Source organism: Mustela putorius, unplaced genomic scaffold (genome assembly GCF_011764305.1).
Source record: "Mustela putorius furo isolate JIRA1106 unplaced genomic scaffold, ASM1176430v1.1 tig00003834_pilon_pilon_pilon, whole genome shotgun sequence".
Lineage (NCBI taxonomy): Eukaryota > Metazoa > Chordata > Mammalia > Carnivora > Mustelidae > Mustela > Mustela putorius.
In genome coordinates, this window is record NW_025421987.1 from 93,163,025 (window position 1) to 93,181,610 (window position 18,586).

The window sequence follows — 18,586 nt, forward strand, 5'->3', positions numbered from 1 at the left end:
TGTAGAATGCCTATAAGGGTATTAGAAAGAAGCACAGCATAATGGAAGTATATTGTGGCTTAGGTAACAAAACACCTAATTTTTAGTCTCTACACTACCACTAACTAGATCTCTGACCTTGGGCTTGTTAGGTCTCTCTGCTATACTTTAATTTCCCCATCCATAGAATGAGGGGATACGGAACTCTATGTCCCCATTCAGCTCAGACTTTCTGTAGTTCTAAAATGTTCCAGGAGGTGGGGATTGAAGAAGATCCTGGCTCTCTCTCTTTCTTAAATACAGAGTCCTTATTAGCCTATGTCAAAGATCTGAGATAAGAACAATAAGAAAAACTGAAAGTTCTACCAGAAGGATGAGAGGTGAGAAGTGACAGGCTCAAACCCTCACAATAGTCATTGGCAATAGTCATTGATTAGAATTTCAAGAAGATACTCACTTGTATCTGTGAGGGAAAAAAAAATTAAACAGCGAAATATAGGACATCAGTCTGTGAAGGTTAGAGTGATAGAGGTAATGAGAGCTCTGAGAAAGATCAAAGTCAGAAAAAAAGGGCCCGCTTCCAAGGTAAAAATGGCTCTAAGTAGGAGGCAGAAGTTAAAGCAATCATTTGCCGAATCTAGAATTGTGTGCACAAGTTGATGGTTATCAGCAATCATAAGGAGAATATAGATGAAAATCAGGAGAAAAAGACCAATTTTATCCAAATGAACTCATTTGAATGCAACAATATTCTTACAAATCTGGGCTGCCGCTTAGAGGGTGCATATATTTATAAGACTAAGAAACAATACAAATCAACTCAAAATCTGTCCCAGAAAGATGAAATTGCTATGAAAATGATCAATTACACTGCTCTAATACCACCTAATTTACTCCAATCACTTTTTTTGGTAAGAGATTTATCTTGTCTATATTCTCCTTCCATTGATCTGCACAAGCTTTTACGTGGTGTCAGCCCCCAGAGGGGGCAGGCAGAGTACCCCAGCCGCAGGAAGAGTGCAGGGTCCAGACCTGTCCCATTGGTTCCCAGTGCATGCTCCTCATTCTTGCCCTTCTGGAGACCCTTATATAGCTTCCTGTTTTGGCTCCTGATGGCTGCTTCATATGTCCTTCCCTGATACCCCATTGTGGTTAGACTTTTCTGGATGGACCAAAGTCAGATATTTACTCTCTGCCTTTCTGCCTTGAAATTCTCAACCTCTGCCTTATCAGATGTATTCATTGATTCAGAGTTGTGTGTTTAATGTATTTGGATTTCTAAAATATTTTACCTCCTAAAAGAGAACAGGGTCAGTTAAATGAGTACCTGTTTCAGGCTTGCAGAACTTGGCCAGCATCTCTGGGGCACCCTTCATGTAGACATGGAAGTGATCCTCCCCGGCCACCTGAGTGACCACAGACATCCTCTGCAGACTTGAGGAGAATGGAAACTGGCGCAAGATGGCTATGGCTTCCACAGGACTCTGCGAGAGCACCAAGAAAGGGGAGCTTAAGATGCCTATAAGTGAAATTTAGCAGGTGCACACCAACAGGGTTTGCTCTGCAGTGAACCCAGAGACATAACAAAGTGGTGTATTTGTCACAACATTGATAATTTTCTGCCTGTCTCTAAGGTGATTCCCTCATCAAATTGTCTGGTCTGCAGGGCCCTTCCCCATGGCTGCCTGGGGAAATCCTAATTATCTTCCAGGCAAACTTAACAGGTCACTTCATCTGTGATGCTTCTCTCTGTCTCAGAAACAGTATTCACTCCCACCTCTGGACCCATGTAGCTCTTTCTTCAGCTTTTATTAGAGCACTTGACACATTGTCTTGCACTTATTTGCACCTATATGGATTTTTCTACCCACCCATGTATTCCTCCAACACAGAGGCCAACACATCTAGCTCTGAATTCACTCTGTCCTTTAGCACATAACATAGTGCTGTAGCACATATAGGCACTCCATGAGTGTTTGTTGAATAAATTAAAGGACAGATTCATTAATAAATTAAAGGATATATTCAGGAATTCATTAATAAATTAAAGGATATATTCAGGATATATTCAGGAATAACCTATGCATACTGTTAGGAGAAGGCAATATAATAGGAATATAAAAATACGTGCAAGTCCAGAGAAATTTACCAATTTCAAGGAGAAAAAAACCATTTGATTTAAAAAAGCAAATCATACCCAACTGGCTTTTGGTCCTGGTTTTATTACAATGTTTGAATCTGACATCCCAAATTTGCCATAGTCTGCATTGCAATCTTCCATTATCTGTTTTAAAATGAAAACATTCATAAGATTCCTTAGAGAAAAATAAGAAGAAAGAAATACCTCTCATTTGTATAGCATTTTAATCTTTTTAAAGTTTTTTTCACATGTTTTCTCTTCTAGGCCAATTATCTGAATACCATCATTGTCAAATTTCTGTTGCATTGATTAAGATTAAGGACCTTATTGTAGAATGTCAAAAAGCCAGAAATATTGTGAGTACCATTTAAGTAGTAACTAATGGAAGAAATGTTAGCTATAGGCCAATGGCTCTTCCTAATTAGTATGTCTAGTAACTGGACAAGAGTTTAAGTAGAGATCTACCTCTAATAGAGCTGAGCACATTAGCCCTCAGATAAACATGATCTTGAGATAAATATAGGGTTATTTCTTATTCTATATTTATGTTACAAACAAATTGGTTAGCTAGAGAATTAGCAAGTTAGTTGTTAGCAAATTAGAATGCATATTTGAAAATGGTTTGTATACCTTGGATGTTACAACAGTGTAAGTTATATCATCTGAGAAACTGATATTAACAAAAAATATGGAAAAGGCCATCCATTGTACAAATCTGTTGTACAAGTCAGAAAATAGGAGACTACATCTGGCCTTTGTTCTTTCACTTACTGTTTAACCTTGGGAACATTACTCCATTTCTCCAGATCTCAAATTTCTCCTGAAAAATATTCTAATATCCTTTTTAGAGCTAAAATTCTTAGAGTCTACAGGGATGTTTCCCCTCCCCCTTATGTTTCATGAAAGTTTCCTAACCACCAAAGGATATTTAACTGGAGGCTGCTTCTCACCCAGCTTTAAACTCAGTGAATCACCTTGCACTTTCATGCTTTGTTTGGGGTGGATACCACTGTTCTTAAAGACAATTCTTCTTATAGAGCTAATACTAAAGATTTATGTTCCCATGCAAGACCCCAACTTGTAAGTAATTTGTACAAATAGATCAAACCCCCTCGATGGAGAAGAGGCACTGTCAGAACCAGGATCAATGTCACATACAGTAAATATTGACCCTAAGAAGCTCATCATTGTGTCAGCTCAAATGATGCTGCTAAAGACATTGGTTATAAGGATTACACCAATTACTCCCCTGTAAGATCCAGGAAAGTGATCACTGCTTTGTCTTTATGTCAAAAATTTCTCCACAACACATGCTCGAATTTTAACTTCCTGATATCAGAAATTTCCCTGCTAACTAGGTTTCTTCTTTCATTACTTTTGTTTCGAGAAAGCTGCTCTTTTCTTACTCCCCATCTTTAAATTCTCTCTTGTGAGGTGTATTTCACGTCCCTGCAATCATTTGTTTTCACCCCTTCACCATTCTGTTTAAATGCTGTCCCAGTAGTTGATGCATTACTGTCAGTACCTTTAAAATTTATTTTTTGAGAGCAGAATAATGTAATTAATTAAATAGTGAATGAATGAATGTGTGCCTTCCACTCATGGGGCACTTTACAATGCAAGCAGCCCCTGTAGGGTCATAAGCTCAATGCTTACGACAAGTCTGTGAATGAGGCATCATTATCACAAGGGCACACATGAAGTTAACAGACACAGTCTTGGTTCCGGTTTGGGGGTCACAGAGCTAGAAAGTGGTGGAGTTGAGAAGCCTGCCTACCATGTCATGATGGCCACCAGGATGGTTTTGTACCCTTCAACTCTCATTCACACTCACCTCAGAAAACAGCCAGTTGGAGTGGGGGACTTCCAGTTTGGTGTCTAGACCTATACTGTCTAACACAGTAGCTACCAGCCACTTGTGGCTATTGGTATTTAAATTAATTAAAGTGAATAAAATTGAAAATTCAGTTTCTCAGTTGCATAGCCACACTTCAAGTAGTAGATAGTTACATGAGGCTAGTGGCTACCATGCTAAACAGCACTGCTTTAGACTACTGTTTCTCTGAGGGTGTTAAGGAGCATCATTGTACCATATTTTGGCCTGTCAAGAGTTTGTGGTCAAGTAGGCTTGATAAACGCTGCATATCATAGTCACTCTTGAATATTCATAATGTACCACAATATATCAAAGAAATTCCATAGTTAAGAAATCCACTTTACTTTCTTAAAATAGCAGTTCCCTTAAATTATTTGATCGTGGAACACTTTCATGTTGCACTCATTAATAGAGTTCTTTTGCGTATAGATCCGGAAATTTGGGAACAGTCAGACCTTCAATCACATATTGTTATAAGTCTTCTCTGGGTTTCAACTGAAGTTAGAAAAGCTTTACCACTCCCTGTAAGAATCTCTTCAGGTTTTTCTCATTTAGTCACACCAAGAAACTATCACCTTACCCAGGCAGTGCCCTCCAACATTTTGAGGTCCAGTGGGTCTCCCTGGATGGTCCCGTCGAGAAGGATCAGAGAGTGGCAGCTGGCCATGGCGGCACACAGCGGGCTCCATGGCAAAGTCTTGCCTGAGGCAAAGCTGTGGACTTCTTGAAAACTGATAGAGAAGATGATTAATAAGTGAAGGTCCTCAACAAAATCATTTTACACATTCTGCCCCTTAAATCTCACCAACATAGAATTTAAATAATATGTAAACCTTATGCTCAAATCCTTCCATAGCTCCCATGCCCTATGTAATAAAGTCTGAGCACTCGGATATAATCACTGAAACTTCTGTCAGATTACTTGCAGCCAGCCCCTATGGTGGGAGTGGCAGGGGAAGGCTCAGACTGACACCTGCAAGCTCTTCAGAGTAGTTTCTAGAAAGCCACACCCCCAGGCAAGAGGTCTCTGGGTCAGTGAAGTAGCAGGGATTGGAAGGAAGACTGCCTACTGGTTTCTTTTTCCTTCAAGTAAAAGCGCACCTGGACTGTGAAATGTTTCTCAAGACTCAGTCCTTCACCCTTTGTCCTATTTCTGAAATTCTGGGCATGGATATCCAGCATCTGAAGTTCACTTTCCTCTATGCAAATAGGTTGGCTGGTTTACCTTTCCCTCCTCCCATCTTACAGCCAAACAGTAACTGTATCCAGTTTTCTCTACACCCCAAAAGTTTACTTGGGGAAAGCAAAGAAGAGGAGGGGTAAAAGCTGCAAACACCCCATTCCCCTTTCACTGGTCTGGCCAATAGAAGACAAAGTGGTACCTGTCTGAACAAAAGCCTGGACCAGACATCTGAGCAGCCAGGAGCTGAAGCACACAAGTAGGGTTGAACCCAAGTATCTTCACATGTCTCACTGCCTGTCTGCTGTTATCTTGTGCCAGATCTACACTCTTCCCATCACTGTCTTGGGTAGCTCCTGTATGACTCTTTCAATGACAGAGACCGAGCCATGTTTGGAACCAAAGTAGAGTATCCAGAGCTCAAGGGCTGAGGGATTTGCACTTGGATTGAGAAGGCAGATCTCATCCCTACTACAAAGGCAGCTAGGGCCTTTCCCTCTCTAGCTCCATCCTGGGGTAGCATCTCTGTGATTGCTGTCTCCACTCCCATGGCCAGCTTTAAGCCCGTGTCTATAAAAATTTTAGCCATACCTGTTTCAAGATTCTATTTCAAGTGGTATCTCTGTCACGTGGTTTTCCTCATTCAATTCATTTTCAAAATTAATTTCTACCATTTATTATGTTATTCTAAAATCTGACTGTGTAGTATATCAAGCAATCATTATTGTTTCTCCTTCTCTATATTGATCTGTGTGTCTTAATAGTAGCACTTTCCACAGCCTGTATTGTGCATAGAAGGCAGGTGAACATTTTTCCCATGAAATGTGAGCTCTATGAGGGAGGAGACAGAGCTCTTTTTCTCTGGACTCCTCCTCAATCCCACCCCCACCAGCCCACTAACCACTAGCAAGTCTTTGCAGTTTTTAATTCAGCACAGTTCTGATTTCACTCTTTGTTCTTCCATTTTATTCATGCAATTCCTTACTCATCCAGCTCATTCTATTTTTCATGTGGAGTTTGAAGACCTACTTTTCTTGTCTGATTCTGTACTTAGAACTCATTTGACTTAACAAATTAAAATAATTGAGAAGTAGTTCTAGTAAATTATTATATATATTTTATGTGACATTCATCCCTCACCACTGGAAAGATGGCTCTGAGTAGCACCAAGATAGCCACACAAATCCCACAGTCCACCTTCGCTAAAGTACCTACCAGTTGTCAACAGTTGGGACAGTCCCCCAGAGGTCCAGCCCATCTTCCGTAAGGGTGCCAGTCTGGAAGAAATTAGAATTGGTGTTAACATAAGATTTAGAGCTTTTACTTACATCATGACTTAAACTAAACCCAAGCTCCCAAGAAATCAAAGTAGATCTAGTTGTCCAAAGCCCCTCTTTGTAAACATCAAATTTTAAATCAGAGAAGGGTACCTGAAGGAAAGATTCAGCAAGGAAAGATTCTCCCAAAGCCTATGTTGATCATTAAATGACTCTAGATACTAGTCATTACAATAAAATGTAAATGTTTTGTTTTTGTGTGCTTATTGTACTTGCTATTGTTCAATGGTAGGTGCTCAGGGAATGGAAATCCAATAAGAACCAGTGCGAGTCTGACTTTTCAGTTGGCACCTGCTGTCTTTCTAAAGCAGAGTTCAGAATTTTTTCTTTCTTTTCAAGACAATTTAGTTCATAGTGTGCCATCTGGTTCATAACAGTTTTATAAAATATGGGTGACATGGTGACTGTCCAGATTGATAATGAAATGTTGATAAAGGACTTTGAGAATTTGGAGATAATGAAGTGCTAATAATAAATATTCATTAATGCCCATGAAAGACTTTTATTGTTAGATCAAGAGGAAAATGGTTGGGAGAATTTGATTTGCTGTGTTATGAGGATATTTGTCACATAATGTAACAGAGAAAGCTACATGAAACTAAGTACTATCACAGCACTTTGAATTTGCTCTTTGCTTCAGAGTCCACTATTAATTACAGACGCTGGTGTCTTTATGCAAGAAGCCAACACCCAGAGTAAGCATGAGGCTACACTGCTTCAGCACTATCAAGGCTAAACAGAACACTACCAAAGGGCTGGGGTGTGTCCTTCAATACTGACACCCAGGTCTATGTCATCATTCTTTTAAAATCATTTCTGTACAAGGCACTGAATTTTCTAGTCTTCTATCAATGACATTTCTGTCATTAAAAAAACATAAAATAGGCATAATGTTTTACAATGAAGTGCTTATGATGCTTCCAATTCTTACAACTGAGTAAACAGGGAAAGGACATTCTCAGGTTAGAGATGAAAGGAGCAGCCTCAAGGTCCAGTGGCCTGCAGGTTGAAAAGAAAGAGCCAGAATCCAGCCTGTCTAGATAAAGTTAAATAAATTTTGTAAAATATGCAGAAAGACAAAACCCATACTGGACTTTCAATTAAAGAATGAAGGAATTTTGGTTTCATTAATTTATTTGGACTTCCCAGAAAGCTAACATGCTTTGTGTGAGTTATTCCTTGAAGAACAACAGCAAAAATCTGTTTGCTTCATTTCCCTCCTGCAATTTGTAAGGGTCCCAACCTGTGTGTTTAGATTTCAAATCCTCTTAAGTTTTTCCATAAAAAAGTTAGTAGCTTAATTCAAACTGAAGTGTTTTCCTGATGATCAGATTATATTTTTAAACATCAATATTTTGAACATGAAAACAGAATTGATACCAAAACAAAACAGGAATGGGACTGTGTTATTTCTCTGTGCGAAAATGATCTTTATACAATAAAACTAGACATGAACAGAAAGAAAAGTAAATTATAGTTGCAGTAGTAAAGGGAGTAAGACAGAGAAAGCAAACTTCTTAGCATGAATACTAGCCCAGGCATAGGATGAACTGGATAGAAAAGAGAGAACTTGTTTTATAATAAAGCAACATAAACTGGAAATATATGGAACAGATATATGCAGAAGCCCAGTGGTGAATGTCTTCAAAATGGAAATAACAGTAGATGGGGCTTCAGTTCATCGTGGGGTGCTTTATTCCAACAGCATATTGATAGAGTTTTACAATGTGAAATCTAGAAAGACACTTAGAGATTATTAGAGTTCAAAGTTTTTCTCTTAAAAGATCACACAGAAACTTAGTGTCAGATCCAGGATCTGACTTCCCATTTTGAGGATTCCCAATCCAGAGTTCTTTGCACTCTAACATGCTGTCATGCCACTGGGGTTTGGCCAAGCCTGCTGAGAAGCAGTCCTTCAGCTGTTCTGGCAAAAGAGCACATGAGGATGCGGAGGAAAAAAAACTTTATAAGAGATGTAAAATGAACATCCTCTGGAAGAACTAGTTTTAGAAACAGATGACTATGAAATGAACGTGTTTTATAATCTCCTTATTTTACAGGCACTAGTGAGGCTCCTGGATAAGTACTGGGAATCGCTGCCAGAAAACTTCCCAGGGGCTGTTCTCTGGTCCTAAAACTAAAAGGAGGTTACTGTTAAGTTAACCTTAGTGGTTCCTGATGAGTGGGGTTAAGGGCTTTCTTGTCAAAGGCAACTTGACAAGAATAGAACAAAAATAACTAACCTGCTAACCTGTTCTACTTCCAGCTCGGGGCCAAGACCCATGAACTCTACTCTTGGTTTTTCGCCAACTGCATTCAAATGGACAGGAGTTAGACTCCTCCACCTCTACTCTCCATTTTTGCCCTTCTTGTCTAGGACAATGTTCCCAGATAGCTTTTTGTCTCAGTCCTATCTCCCTTCTGTCCCTTCTCACCAATTACCCTGGATGAAATAAATAAAATACCACCTATAACAATGTCATCCATCTTCTTAAAATAAATGGTAAGACCCCCATTCTCCTTCACAACAAAACTCCAGTCCTTAGCTTGGCACATCAGGCCCTGAGCAATAGGACTCACTCCTCTCTCCACCTGCATCCCCTACCATGCAGCCCCCAATTTAGCCACACCCCACTGTCCTCTGTCCCCCATGTGCCAAAGGCCTTGATATCACTGTGCTGCTGAACCGCTTGCTTCTGAGGCCAGGGCCCATTCTGTATAACACCCAAAGCCACAGCTCTTACCCATGGCAGGTAACTTCACCTCAAGGCCTTGTTCATACCTCTTTCAGCATGTATTTCACTGTGTTATCATTGTCTACACTTCTGCTTTACCTGCTTCCTCAGCTAAGTCAAGAACTTCTGCAGAGCAAGGAATATCTCATTAACGGGGCTCTTGGCCAATGCAGATTAGATAAAAAGTGGCAAAGCCTTTATCAATTACTCAAATGGGAATGAAGTGGAGACACGGAAGAACCAGGCCAGGCCCACTGTATTATAGCAGTTAAACTGACCTGCCCAAGCAGAGGCAAGATCTGATCAGCAGGCAACTGTGGCTGAGGTCCCTCCATATCCCCTACAGGAGAGGCACCGGAAGGAGTCTTAGAACCTGTCCCAGAGTAGCAATCCTCTCCATTTAGACATACTTCTCCCCTGCCACTTCTAGGACTCTAAGCACAGGGACATATTCGCTAATGTGGAATTTTGCTAACCTGAGGATCAAAGGAGAAAGGAGAAACTGAGTGCATAAACAGCCATGGTCCCCTCCCTCCCTTTCCTTAAAAGAAGCAGAGGAAATGAAGGGGATATGCTCGATGAAGCACAGGACAAACATAGCACTTCAGAGAACAGAAATGTCCCAACATTTTTTGCCTGAAAAGTCAGTCATAGAAGTTTTTATAATAGGAGACTGTTTTAAAACCCAACATGGGCACAAAAATATTAAATTTTATAGGAAAGGAATTCATGATGTGATAGCTAAACTACTTCCTTAGGACACAGTAGAGTGGTCCTCTAGAACATGGTCTCACGCTAGCTCACTGTATGGCCTTCTCTGGCTTCAGTGTTCCCATCTGTAAAATGAGTGCAGTGAGCCAAGCATTCTTGGAGTCCTTTTCCAGCTCTGCTGTACCTTGAAATCATTAACCTCCAACCTGGAAAGTTTAGATCATACTTTGTCAAAGCACACGAGGTTTATTTGCCCACACATATTGATTCTCTGTGGGGAGATACAGAAGATTTTCTTTTTCTTCAGCCTCTTTTGTGCATACACAATGCCTGTGGTCAGGGCAGCTGGCAGCACAGGAGGGACAGTAACGGTGAAGAGGAGCAGGGCCATGGTTGTGGTATCTCTTGAAGAAGCCTGGGGAGGGAGGGACATACAGATTAGCTCAGCAGAGCAGGCTGGCACCCTCTCTGGCCCTATCTCCTATAATACCACAAGAGTATTCAAAGTGATCTGGCTTTCTTGGTGGGACTAAGAGCTCTTTTGGGTGTGCCTAAGGAATAGACAAGTTGTCTCCCACTGAGAACAAAAGGGGACTCTGATCCCTACTCTATGTCCATCCTGCCCTTGGATGATTCTGTTTCTTTTAACTTCGCATTCTCTCCACCCAGAGCACCATCCTTCCTCTGCTCATCATAACACACTGTCTGGACTCCCAGGCACAGAGACCACCTTGAATTTGTAACATTTCACACACCAGCTTGATGGTTAGGTTATAAATCTCTCTCAAAAGCTTCCAAACTCCTTTGGGCAAGCAGCTTTAGCTTATACATTTTTGAAGTCATTTTCAAGTTCATCTTATTCATTTCTAGATACAGAGTCTTAGCACAGTTTCTGACAAAGAGGAGGTACCCAGCACATATAAGAAATGCATGGTGACCTGATAAAGATGATGACCAAGATTCTGCTAAGATCTCAGCATGTATTATCTGTTATAGGGAGGTCAATAGTAAAAATACTTTGCTCTCACTACTCATGTTCTGGGGCAGGCATTGTATTAATCAACATACATTATTTAGTGATTTCTCATGGCAACCTTGTGTTGTAAATACTGTTATTTTTTTCTATTTAACAGATAAGGAAAGCAAAGCTTAAAAAATTAAATAACTCCTCAATCCACCTGCTAATTAAATGGTGAGGATATGAACGCTAGTCTGTCCCACTCCAGGGTACAAATATGTGACCATTGTGTTGTATTATTTGGCCGGTTCTCATCAAGTCAAAATCCCAGTCAAGTCTGCAGGAATTCACATGACTGATGAGAGTGGAGCCAAGATCAAATCACAGGGTGGTTTGTTGTATGTTTCAAATACTTTAGATACTATTGGCTTTACCTTAGATTTTGATGAAATCAACCATAATTTCAGCCATAAAATCCTCTTCTGAGTACTGGAAACTCAGGTTCAAGTTCAGTAACAATGCCTGCTCGATACATCATTGGTTCAATCTCAAATTTATTACAAAATCCATCAACTCCTGCTTTTTTTCAATTACAGCTGTGGAGTGTTGACCCTGAGGACTCAGCCCTGTCAAGTCCTGAGCCAATACAAATAGAAGCAGCCAACAGAGCCCCAGGTTATGACCAAGAAGACGGGGTTTGTGATTAGTGTCATTATTTTGGTGTATATTGGATAATGAGTCTCACCCAGGAAATCTTCATTCCCAAACACTGCAGGGACTTTTTACTTGTTTTCTTGCTCAACACTCCTGCTCCCCATATAAAACTGGCACATTGTCTCAAGTTCCAGTCCCATTGGCTGGAGCTCTTTTCAAGATCTATTCTACTGGTACCATTACACCAGGACTTCCTTTGCCCTCTCCTACCTAGAAATACTCCCTGGGGGCTTATATCAGACTGAAATGACTACCCAAAGTGCAAGTGTGAGCATGAACCTTGCCTGGAAATTCTTGTGAATCCCCAGCAATATTTACCCTTCTCCCCAATAACACACATAGAATGCACTAAAGTTACCAATTTGGGCTTTGTAATTAGGTCACCCATACCCAGTTTCATATCTATGTTTAGATCCTTTTATTCATAATTTTTTCTTCTTCCCTATGAGCTCACATTCTTAAGATCCTAATATGTCTTACAGAAAGGACCACACAATTCACCACAAAATCAGACTCTCAGGACCAGAAAGGACTTCAGAGGTCATCTACTTCTCTGTCCAGCCAACACAACTATTCAGAGGGACATCAAATGAAACCAGATACCATGAAGCTTAAAAGAAAGTGGGGATCCAGGCCACATACAGTTCTGTAAAAGTGGACATTTATAATTTTTATTCTTTTTAAAAGAGAGAGTATGTGAGTGGGGAGAAAGAAAATGGGAGGACGGAAGGAGAGAAAGAATCTCAAGAGCTGAGGGTGGAGCCTGACACAGGGCTTGATCTCACAACTGAGATCATGACTTGAGCTGAAATCAAGAGTTGGACCCTGAACTGACTGAGCCACCCAGGCACCCCTATAAAAGTGGACATTTAATTCCATTTTGGAACCCAACAGAACACAGAGCAATTCATTGCCTACATAGCCTGTCAGGTATGTCTTGGACAATGTACACTCTCAAATATTTCAACATTCTCAAATAATCCTAAATTTCTAGGCATGGAATTGAAGATTCCCTTCCATGTGACCTATTTCTACCTTGCTAGACTTAATGTCTCAGTTGCTTACTGTTTCTAGAAGACACATCTGCATTTCTTGCTTTGTCCTTTGCTCACTCTAATTAGTATGCCCTTTCTGCTCTCTGGTATGATTGACTAAGTCCCCTCCATCCTATCAGACTTGAGAAGCATGTATTACCTCTGAAGCTTCGGTATTGCAAATACCACACACACAGTAACCTCTCATTCCATCAAAATGGTGAAAGGACTATGAACTTTGCAACTTTTCGTAGCTGTGTCATTCAATACAATTTTAACTAACCACATATGGGCACTTAAATTGAAATTAATCAAATAATCAAATTAGTTATATTAAATTTGATTAATTAAAGTAGTTAAAATGAAGTAAAATTGAAAGTTCATTTCCTCAGTCATACTAGCCACAGTTTAAGCATTCAATAAGCACACGTGGTTAAGGGCTACCAAATTGAGCAGTGTATGTATAGAATAGTTTAGTCATCTAAGAAAGCTCCGTTGGACATGCTGACTCACAGAATGATGGGGCTAAAAGGTAACCTTATCTAATCCTTTTGAGTTAGGTCAAGTTCCTTGAGAAAGCTTCGCTATTAAAAACCCTACCCCCAATACTTACTCCATGGTACATATATACACCAAGGGCATAGAAGAAACCCACTACTCCAAGGCAGGCCAGGAACACTATGAACTTGAAGGCATCATTGTATAGTTTGAAGTTCAGAGGCCGAGGGTAGAGGATGGATCTTACCAAGTCCCCTTTGGCAGTATTGTAACCTACATAAAGATAATTGGAGGTGGAGTAAGGTCCTTTAATACAGTTTCCCCCAAACCCAAAATGGTTTGCATCGAGTTAAGGATTGGTTAATAGTGTCATTTGAATATGGAATGAAAACACCATTGCTAAAAGTATATTTATATTTATTATTCTTACAAGATTGCCAGGAACAATAAATGGCACTCCTTAGCCCCGCTCAGTTTCATTTGTTCTGGAAGTCAGTGTTTCAGTGGCTCACACAGTGCAGCTCCTCACTCAAGCACATGACTGGGGGAAAGAAGACTAAGGAACCGACAGATGCAGTCACCAGAGAAGATGAGCTGCTGAGAGAAGAAGACTTTAAAACTCAAATATGTGTTGAAAACAATAGAAAATTAAGAGAAAAGGAAAGCACAAAACAAGTGATTTCTTAAATATATGTGCCTCTCATCATGTCATTTTTATGCTCAAAAACCTTCCAGAGCCTCCATTTTTTACAATAAAGTTCAAATTTCTAGGCATGGCATTCGCAGCCCCATCAATCCAGTAGACTACTATCTTGCTAGACTTTTAACTAACACTGCTCTCAGAAGACTCCAGTGCATTCTTTCCTTTGTGTTTTGCAGAAACAGATCAGGATCTTTTTAGCTCTGTGATAAGCTTGGCTAAATCCTTCCCATTCTATCAGGCTTGGCTCAATATGCCACCTCAACAACAAAATGCTTCCTGAATTCTACTCCCATATCAAAATATGGGACTTCATACCAAACTTCATATCAAAAATAATTTCTCCCCTTCTTTGGAGTCCCTATAATACTTAATCACATGACATCTATCACTGTTCTTTGTTTAGATAGCTATAAATTCACGTGTTTCCTGCCCCAGACCACAGTCTTCTTTAAGGTCAAGGAGTATCTCTTTTTTTTTTTCCTTTAGCCCTCAGGGCATAGCACTTTGTAGGTAGCCATTAAAATTTAAGTCATTGGCCCAAAAAAAAAAAATTTGACTACCAGAAATAGGTCACTATTTTTAAGTGTGAAATGCTTTAATTCCTATGCCTTGTGAACATCTTGCTTGGATCCTCAAGCATGGCTTTGTAGGCTTTGGAGAAAAGGAGCAGAGCTTTCTCTAACCTGTTGCTTCAGCATTTTACAAGCTCAGATAAGGGTGCTTCCATGATTACCATCCATTAGTTCTTGTTTATCAGCTAGCTGAGAGATTTTCTTATGCCTATTGACTACTTTGAAACAAAATGATATTTTTAATTAAAAAAAAATCAGGTAGAACAATTGAATCATAGCCTAACTAAAACATTGAGAAAACGAAGTGTTTTGAATTTGTACTTGTGTGGGCTGGCAGAAACAAAGATCACGGGTAAATATAGCAACCTAGGATAGGTCATGGAAGGTATTGGCTGCATCATGTAATATGAAAGATTGGGCATAATATTAATAGTTTTGAAAAGTTTTTGAGCATGGTGTGAATAAACTGCTTCAAAATATGTTTTAAGAAATATGACTTGGTGACAGAGCAAGGGATAGACAGAATAAAAGTCAAGACAAAGTATTTCAGGCCAAAGCTCAAATGGAACAGTCAAAAAAACATTTCTCTTGTAATAGTTAGACAGGAGATGATGAAGGGCCTGGACAAAACACCAGCTGTGGGGATGAAGGAGAGAGAGACAGGACTTGGGAGGTATTTGTAGAATCAACAGGATGTGGTGCCCTACTTGGTTCGGGAGAAAGTAAGGAGTTAAGGGTGATGTGGAAGGACTGGCTAGATGGTAAAGCCGTCAACAGAAAGAGAAGGATGAATGCTTTAGATGCCTCCACTTTGAAGTGTCTGTAGGGAAACTAAGTGGAGGTATCCAGCAGGGATCTTGAAATAATATCTAGCAAGCAGCACTTTAAAAGGAAAAAGTCCTCAAACAATGATTTTGGAACTGATTTCTTGGTAATCACTCAGAGTGGGTATAGAAGGAAAAGAAAAGAAGCACGTGGCCATAAAACAAAAACAAACAAATAAACCTATAATAACATAGTCTTGCCTTTGAGGAAATCTGCTTCATCTCTGTATATGCTTCATCATAAACACATGGTTTAACAACGAACCATTCATTTGGGTATGGTGGCAACTTAGAACAACAAGAGCCCGACTACAAATGAGTATGGCTGTTATTACCAGAATGTAGCAAATTCCATATTCCCAAACAAAATTGTTCCAGTCTAATTTCCCCACTTCTAATCATGAACTAAATTTACAAAAGTGGAATCTACCAACCTGTTTGCAAGACAACTGCTCTCACTGGCCCCTGCCCAGACGGCTTGACCTGGATAACGTCTGTCCCACAGAAAAGGACATGCTTCCGATAATCTTCCAAGCTGTGGGATTTCCAGGCCATGGTGCTGTCCACACGGGGCAATGGTGTCTTTGTGACAGGTATACTTTCTCCTGAAGAAGATTGTCTTTTGTTGATTCCATGTGATCTCAGGTAGTCATTTAGAGCTGGTACTTTCCAGCTTCAAGAAAGTATACAAACACAGCTATTCAGGTCTTACTTAGCATTCCTGAGTCAGATGACTTCTCAGGGATGCTGGTGATGTAAGCAGTGGTATATTTGGCTATATATCAGATATTTACTTAATTTAAATGTACCTATATTTTCCATACCTGGTCTGCATGGCATGCTGTTATAATTTAAAAAGCAGGACATTTTAGCAAAGGGAATTGTCACTTAAATGTCCACACTAGTATTCTTTGGCCCAGATCTATGCTAGGCAATGAATGAACTATAAAGTAAAATGTGTATAACTGGGGCACCTGGGTGGCTCAGTGGGTTAAGCCTTGCCTTCGGCTCGGGTCGTGTTCCCAGGCTCCTGGGACTGAGCCCCGAATAAGGCTCTCTGCTCAGCAGAGAGCTTGCTTCCCTTTCTCTCTCTGCCTGCCTATCTGTCTACTTGTGATCTCTCTGTGTTAAATAAATAAAAAATATTTTTTAAAAAATGTATATAACTATTATTATTCCCTTTCATCTACTTGTTTATCGGTCCATTCATCCATTCATTCAACAAATATTCAACAAAAAGTGCTTTTTCTGTGCCAGGCACTGCTCTAGGTGCTAAAAATATACTAATAAACAAGACAAAAAGAAATCCTGCCCTCAGAGGCCCAGGGGCTAAGCCAATAAAAAGTAGTATATAATTAATAAAAATACAATAAGAGAAGTATTTTTGTAATAGTACCAGGTGATCTGAAGATCTAACCCAAGAGAGGATTAGCCAGGAAAGAGGTCCTGGACAATTAATAAATGACAACTCAAAAGGAAATGAGGCCAGCTAGATCAAGGGGAAGAGGAAAGTATTCTTGGAAGAAATGACAGCAAGAGCTTGCTATGCTCTGGGCACTAAAGATGGCTGAGGATGTTTGGAACATTGAGTGTGACAGTAGAGGTAGAGTCCTAGAAGTACAGAGATGAACAAGAAATTACACCCTCATACGATCTATAAAACATTTTTCATGATGTTTTTGGAGCTTGTAGCGAAAACTAGAAACCAATATAACAGGACATCTTTTTTTTTTCTTTCCGCATCATCTCAGCTCTATTCTCATTAATTAATACTTCTAAATCATTAGATCAATGACATCTATCTTCATCTTCCCTCCCTCCTGTGTTCTTGTTTTTTATTTCCCAGTGGTGGGTTGTTCATCCCAATCTGGATATCTTACTAGCATCCCCAAGTCACCATATCTACAATATCTACAATCTATACTAATATTTTCATCATGAAACGTCCTCCTGACTACTTATGGTACCATCCTTTTGTTTACAGTCTCAGAATCACCACCTTTTCCCATGCTTCTCCCTCTCACAGATTGATTCTCCAACTCTTACTGCTTTTGCCTGTGAGTGGGTTTCACTGATTCATTCTTGGACTCTTGCATTTGGATTCCAAAGGCTTCATTGGTAACTGTTGGCTCATGGTGATTGCCTTATCAATAGATTACCTGTAATTCCTTAGCCCCTTGACACGAAACACATTTTAATAATAATAATTTGAGACTACAGTAGAATTAATACCTCTTTTTTAAATGAGTAAGTATTTCACCCACAATCTGGCTTGACCTCCTGAGTTGGGAGAAACCTTCAGTCCTTCCTCCTATGAGTCTCCTTTGCTATGACGCTACTATCACACTCACTTACACACTCTTGATGCCAGGTGGGTGGGGATTTTCCCCACAACAAGCAATTCTGTGACACTAGCTGGTTGTCCTACAATTTAACTGAATGCAATTCAATTCTCACACTATCTGCCTAGAGACAGCATCAGATCTCACCGCTTAAGGACATAGTCACATAGGACTGTTCCCCCACCCCACCCCCATTTCAGATGCTAGTTGCAAATCTACATTGTCACCTGTGCTCCTGACTAATAAATCTGAGGTTCCCACAATCCCCTTCTGGGGTTCAATTAATTTGCTAGAGTGGCTCACAGAACTCAGGAAAATACTTGCATCTACTAATTTGTTAAAGGATATGTTAAAGGATACAGGTAAATAGCCAGAGGAAGAGAAACAGGATGAGGTTTGGAAGGGTCCCGAGTGCAAACATTCTCTCTTGCTAGATTTTCAAAGCCACCACAAACTGGGCATCACTGGCTCTTTTTCCTACACATTCCAGTGAAACCAGGCCACTGCATATCCTATTACTAACTGCGATTCTTTGCTGGTACTATTCCTTTACTTTTCCTGATAGCAGCAGGAAGACGGGTTATTTAAAATACAAAGAAAATTAACTTGGAGTTTAAAAGGATAGGTTTCAGAGACAAAATAAAAATGCTAATAACACTTCCTGGCTCTCAGATTTAAAAAGCATTAGAATGAATTTAAAACTCCATCAGTCATTTGCTAAATGTTCAATTAGCAAAATAACATGTCATATTTCTAATTTGGAAATAGTATTATATTGATTATACTTATACAAATTCAGGTTCTCTCTCTCCTAGGTAATAACTGAGGGCAAGGACTTGGACATTATAACTTTTTATACTGCTCATTTTCCTTGCTGATATGTAATAGGTTCAAAAGACATATTTTTGCTGAATGCCTGGGTGAACTGAATAAAAACAATTACCCAGGTTTTGCTATGATTGGTTTTTCAAAACTAGTTTTCT

General features: G+C 39.8%; 1 protein-coding gene across 3 annotated transcripts in view; it reads right to left on the reverse strand.

Annotated features, from left to right (window-relative positions):
* Positions 1-18,586, reverse strand: part of ATP13A5 (ATPase 13A5) — a 104,368-nt gene that overhangs the window by 43,065 nt on the left and 42,717 nt on the right. For all 3 annotated transcript variants that reach the window (XM_004745282.3, XM_004745281.3, XM_004745280.3), the window contains 7 exons: positions 15,696-15,866; positions 13,278-13,435; positions 10,185-10,373; positions 6,391-6,452; positions 4,576-4,726; positions 2,177-2,263; positions 1,307-1,463 (listed from right to left, as the gene is read on the reverse strand). In XM_004745282.3, coding sequence (XP_004745339.2) covers positions 1,307-1,463; positions 2,177-2,263; positions 4,576-4,726; positions 6,391-6,452; positions 10,185-10,373; positions 13,278-13,435; positions 15,696-15,866 — 975 coding nt within the window. The remainder of the gene's footprint in view (positions 1-1,306; positions 1,464-2,176; positions 2,264-4,575; positions 4,727-6,390; positions 6,453-10,184; positions 10,374-13,277; positions 13,436-15,695; positions 15,867-18,586) is intronic.